The 6,000-nt window shown below is 42.8% G+C and overlaps 1 protein-coding gene across 3 annotated transcripts in view; it reads right to left on the reverse strand.

Annotated features, from left to right (window-relative positions):
* Positions 1 to 4,971, reverse strand: part of hmg20b (high mobility group 20B) — a 30,429-nt gene extending 25,458 nt beyond the window's left edge. Inside the window, exons 1-4 of one of the 3 annotated variants that reach the window (XM_068016371.1) lie at positions 4,833 to 4,971; positions 4,522 to 4,656; positions 1,695 to 1,798; positions 1,415 to 1,466 (exon numbers count right to left, since the gene is read on the reverse strand). In XM_068016371.1, the coding sequence (XP_067872472.1) occupies positions 1,415 to 1,452 (38 nt within the window). In that variant the 5' untranslated portion in view covers positions 1,453 to 1,466; positions 1,695 to 1,798; positions 4,522 to 4,656; positions 4,833 to 4,971. The remainder of the gene's footprint in view (positions 1 to 1,414; positions 1,467 to 1,694; positions 1,799 to 4,521; positions 4,657 to 4,832) is intronic. The other 2 variants (XM_068016372.1, XM_068016370.1) reach the window with 2 other exon arrangements.
* Positions 4,972 to 6,000: the final 1,029 nt, after the last annotated feature.

Below are 6,000 nucleotides of genomic sequence, written 5' to 3' on the forward strand. Positions count from 1 at the left end.
CCAGCTGGTCCAACAGTCCTGGTCCCTGTGGATTGCTTCACCCCAGCAGGCCCTGGAATGCGCTTCACCAGCCCCTCACTGTCCAGTGATCATTGTGGATGCATCAGGAAATGGTCCTTTGTCTACACAAGCACCGTCTGTTAGTATGCAAATGTTTTTTCCAGCCACAGCTGATCTGTTCAACAAGTCACTTTCTCGCTCCAGCAACAGCTCAAAATCAATGTTCATATGACAAAATTAATGTGCTTCATTCTTGGCAGGTGGGGGGGCTGCATGACAGGGGTCTGGTGGGAGTTAAGGCATAGGCATAGTTTTGAATAACCTCAAGTTTGCAGACAGTATAATTAGGGAAGCCAGCCAGCAGTGCGTTGGAATAGTCAAGTCTGGAGGTAACAAAAGCATGGATGAAGGCTTCAATAACCAATGAGCTGAGGCATGAGCGGAGTCGGGCAATGTCATAGAGTTGGAAATAGGCAGTCTTAGTGATGACGCGGATTTGCGATAGGAATCTGAACTTGGGGGCAAATATGACACCAAAGTTGTGAACTGTCTGGTTCAGCCTCAGGCAGTTGCCACGGACAGGGATGGAGACAGTGACAAGAGAATAGACTTTGTGATGAGCACCAAAGACAATGGCTTCTGGCTTCCCAATTTTTAGTTAGGGGAAATTTCTGCTCATCCTATACTGGACGTTAGATAAGCGGTCTAACAGTTTAAAAGACAGTGAAGGGGACAAGAGAGATAGAGGTGAGGTACAGCTGGGTAACATCACCATACAAGTGGAATTTGACACGGTTTTCAGATGATGTCACAGAGGGGTAGCATGTAGATGGGAAAGAGGGGACCAAGGATAGATCCTTGGGGGACGCTGGAGGCAACAGGCAGGAGCAGCAAGAGAAGCCTCTGCAGGTGATTTTATGGCTGTGACTAGATAGCTAAGAATTCAATAAGGCATGTGAGATCCCATCCAGCCAGATATCAGTGGTGAGGCGTTAAGAGTAAAATTTCATGGTCAACCATGTTAAAGACTGCAGAGAAGTCAAGAAAGAAAAGGAAGGAAAGATTACCTTCGTCACAGTCAACTAGAATGTAATTTGTGACTTTGTTAAGAACTGTTTTGGTACTGTGGCAGAGTGGAAATCTGATTGGAGGAATTCAAAAATGGAGTTTTGAGTAAGATGGGCCCATATTTGGAAGACAACAACACATTTCAAAGACTTGAGAGGAAAGGGAGGTTGGAAACAGAGCAGTAGTTTGCAAGGACAGAGGAATCAAGGGCTGGCTTTTTGAGGAGAGGAGTGATGATGGCAGATATGAAGGCGAGAACTGTACCCGAGGAGAGAGAGAACTGTTAATAATATCAGCTGGCATTAGGAGCCGGGAAGTTGGGTGGTTAAGTAAATGATCTACTTACCCAGCCATAAGTACAGATTCTTTATTATTTTGTGACATCGTTGTAGGAGAATCTAAGACAATTTAAGAAATTTAAATATTAAAAAAAGCCTGCATATCAGCGCTGTAACAATTGCTAATAAGTAATCAGAAATATGAAATTTTTTCCCTTCTTAGATGCCAATTTAATATTCTAACTGTGCAAAAATAATTGTCATTATGGCATCTTTTACATTAATTACTTGAATTTTGTGACTGCGAAATGCATATAAAAACTGGAGCAGGTGACAAATAGCACTTACTACATATAAGACTTCTGCTGATTCAGTGACCAGAAGAGTAGATATTGCCAGATGGATTGGCTACATAAGAGACTGGGTCAGTTCCATATCACAGAACAGCCTTCCTGCAGACATGGATGACAAGGAAGGAATAGTACTGGATTAAAAGAAAAAGGTAGCTCAAATAGCCATACTGAAATCTGACCACTGGATGTCAAAAATATTAACTTTGTAAAATGAAAGTTGTAAAATAAATAGCACATAAGTATCACAATTAAGTTAACAATGTTTTAAAAAACTATTTGCTTGCAAAAATGTAAAAGAAATTATGATCTGGAGTAGTGTTGCTTTATTTGCTGAATTGAAGCCACTATCCACAAAAAGATGTGTGCCAATTTTAAAGTTACTTCAGAAAGAAAAATTAAATAAACGAAAGTTGCTTGCTGCCAAAAATCAGACTGGTGGTCAGTTTTTAAGACTAATAGCTTTCACTCCCTGACTTTTATCTTGTTATTCTACTATCTTTCTGTGTACAATATTTGACTTTCAACATATGACAGAAAACCTTCAACACAGTTCATGCAGTTAATATTAAGAAAAAAATTGGGGGGAAAAAGCAAGATGGATGACAACTGTCAAGTTGAATTCAAGTACTAAAACTAAATTAAGTCCCTATTTTAGTTTAGGAATGATATTGCAAAGTTCCCCCAATAGTCAAGTAGCTTTATTTACTAGTGTAACAAATGGCCATTTGGTATCACTAGACATCAAAATGCTCAGCTTGCACAATCAGCCCAAAGGAAGAAAGTCCCTGGATCAGAGTTAGAAGCCTGCAAACTAGCCTTGTCAATATTTTGTGGTTAGAGTAATTGATCTAAAATCACCAAGCAGACTAAACAGAACACAGCAGCACTCGAAGTTTCACTCAAGTTAAATTACACTGAGCTATAAATAACAAACTTAGCGCAAGTAAACACTAACACTGAACAGACAAAAATTAAACACTAGTTTTCACCCAACTGGTCAGCTTTGCACACCAAGGGCTGGATTCTATAGGCTGCGGCGGCCGAGAAAAATGGCGGCCTGCACACCCGAGATGCATGCCAAAGAGCCACCGTGCTTACAAGTGTGGTGACTCATTTAAATAGCCGGAGCAGGCCGCCCGCCCCGATCAGAAGGAGAGGGCGGCCTGTCCGTCACTGGTAATGGCGTCAGCTGTCTGTGCGCAGGCGCTGACACCATTTTTAAAGGGCTGTGAGCCCTTCTGGGATTTTTAAAAAGACCATTAAACATTTATTTAAAAGATTAACACTGGTATTTTGCACCTTTCTCACTGCACCCCCCCACCTCAATAACCACAATAGTAAACACTTGTCCTCTCCAGCCCAAATGACCTTCCCCCCGCCCTGTCAAAGCGCATCAACTATAAACTTTAACTCCTTCCCACCATCCCCTCCACAAATGGGAAGACTATCGCTGATTTCCCCCACACCCACACAGAAAAACTGACCTCCTCCCCACCCCCCCCACCCAGTATCACGCCTCGATTCCCCAGACGGGGAGTGGAAGGTGCAGGTTTGCTGGCTTGCGGCACAAAGATCGCAACGGGACCAGAAGCGGGCTTGCAATTAAGTCAGGTACGTAAATTAATTTGAATATTTAAATGGCGGTCCCGTCGCTGAGCGGTTGGGGAGTTGCTGCCATGAGGCCTCGCCGCTGCCAAATTCGGGATGGGCCTCGACAGCGTAGAGGTTATTGGCAGGCTTTATCCAGAGCAATCTTCATGTGCCCCCACCACTATTCCTGGCGCCAAGGCCCCTATAAAATTCAGCCCTAGGATTCTAAATCAGTTTAACACCTTTTAAAAAATAAATCTTCTAATGTAAAACTGCAGATGCTTTACAATAATTCCCAAATTACAAACAATAATTTCAAATAAAATCAAAATTCTGAATCAGCATAGATATTACATAGAAGAGTTATTTTGGCCCATTAAGTCCATGCCAGTTCTTTGAAAGAGCTGGCCAATTAGTTCTGCTTTCTCACCATAGCCCTGCAATTTTTCCTCTTCCAAGTACTTATCCAATTCTTTTTTGAAAGTTACTTTGAATCTGAATATATTATTGCAAAAAACTTAAGGGTTGCAAGAACTCCTCCAGATTGATGGTTTTGCACATCTCTTCCTATAGCATTCCCCTCTCCACAACCACTACCAGCAAAGATGGGCAGTTCCAGGGTGACAAAGGCTGTGCTCTGCTCATCTAAGTCTTTGTCATGTTCAGAAATAACTATTCCAACACTCTCGTAGCCAGCCTTCCATATTCCACCCACCATAAACTTAAGGTCATCCAAAACTCAGTGTGGGTTAGGATACGGTCAACAAAGTCCCATTCACCCATCACCCCTGCACTCAATGAGCTACACAGTCTCCCAGTCCAACAACACCTCAATTTTAAAAGCCTTATCCTCATTTCCAAATTCCACCACAACCTCAGCCCTCCCGATCTCTGCAACTCCTTCCAGCCCTACAACATTCCAAGAGTACTACGCTGCTTCAATTCCGGCCTCCTCAGCAACCCAATTTTAACTGATACACCACTGGGTACCACACATTCAGCTGCCAAGGCCCTAAGCTTTGGAATTCCCTCCCTTAACTTCTCCACCTCTGGTTCACTTTCTTCCTTTAAGACACTTGCTAAAAACCTACCTCTTTGGCATGGTCATCTGCCCTAATGTCGCCTTTTGTGGCTCAATATCAAGTGTTATTTTAGCATCCCTCCTATGAAGCACCATAGGACGTTTTTACCAAGTTAAAAAGGTACTACATAAATGTAAGTTGTTGTTGTACTTTGCCATTCTTCCTCAAGCTCGCTCTCTCGCTCGCACGCATGCGCTCTCAGCCGCCCCAGACTCGAGCTTGGCCGTTAATTTTTTTTTCTCTCTGCACCGTCCCCAAAGCCGCAGCAAATTCCACCCGCAATTTCTAAACAAACAAACATTCATTTAAAATAAAAATAGAAAAATACAAAATAAATCGGAGCCTTCCCAACTTGCAGATTTCCTCCCCTCATTTTAGATCCAATCTGGCGGAGTATAATCACCGCACCTCGCCAGTGAAAACGTTAAGAACTTGCTGGAAATAGACGTTGTTCAAATTACCTGCTCTAATTTTAAAATTTCTCGCCGTTAAACGGAAATGGCAGATTTTCCTTTCTTCCAACAAAACACAATTACTATCTCCAGCCCCCACCGCGATATCTCCTCTTGTGTAAGAAGGCTCCTCTCAACCAACTCTGCTCACGGAAATCCCCACCCCTCTCTGTGCTCATTGGCTACAGAGGCGTTAAATATTTAAATATGTAAATTTGTGGGCGGCTTTCGCTCGCTGTGAGTGGTTAAGCGGCGTGTCATTTACAAACGTCACAATCCATTCCCTTATCAGGTTAGGTTGTATATCGGGCCAATAGGAAGGCTTCATGCAAATAGCCCTGGGCTACTGTCCCGCCCATTTTCTGCTGTAATTATGGTACTGAGGCTGCAAGTGGAGCAGCAAATGCAAATTTAATCGGAAGTAATTGCATCATATCAGCCATTCCCACTGTAGGAACAACAGTTTCCAGCAACTGCGGTATTTTGGCTTTTAATGAAATACCTCTGTTGCAACTCATAATTTAAAGCAATAAATGCTAGTCATGCACAGCAGGTTCGTCACGTTTTGAAAGAAAATATAGGCTAGTGTTTGCAATGGGGGCCCTTTACAATAGCTGCAACTGAAATGTTGATCTGTTCTCTTGTCAGCTGCTCTTGTTTCAACCATTTCTATTGCTCCCTTAATGTTCTGTGTTCTGAAAATCTGGCTGTAGAATGTATTTAGATTTAATATCTATAGAATCATAGAATGGTGACAGCACAGAAGGAGGCGTTTGGCCCCTCAAGCCCATGCCAGCTCTCTGCAAGAGCAGTTTAGTTAGTCCCACTCCCCTGCCCCTTCCCCGTAGCTCTGCAAATTTTCCCCTTCAGGTGCTTAATCCAATTCCAATTTGAAAGCCACAATTCAATCTGCCTCCACTACCCTCTCAGGCAATGCATTCCTGATGTTAAAGACTCTGCGTAAAAGAGCCTTTCCTCATGTCACACAAACAAGAAATGCTGGAAATACTCAGCAGGTTTGGCAGCATCTGTGGAGAGAGAAGCAGAGTTAATGTTTCAGGTCAGTGACCATCAGAACCGGCAGATATTAGAAATGTAAAAGGTTTTAAGCAACTAAAGTGGGGGTGGGGCAAGAGATAACAAAAGAGAAGGTATTGATAGGACAATGTCACAGAGA

The sequence above is a fragment of the Heterodontus francisci genome, chromosome 36 (genome assembly GCF_036365525.1).
Source record: "Heterodontus francisci isolate sHetFra1 chromosome 36, sHetFra1.hap1, whole genome shotgun sequence".
In the NCBI taxonomy this organism is placed as follows: Eukaryota; Metazoa; Chordata; class Chondrichthyes; order Heterodontiformes; family Heterodontidae; genus Heterodontus; species Heterodontus francisci.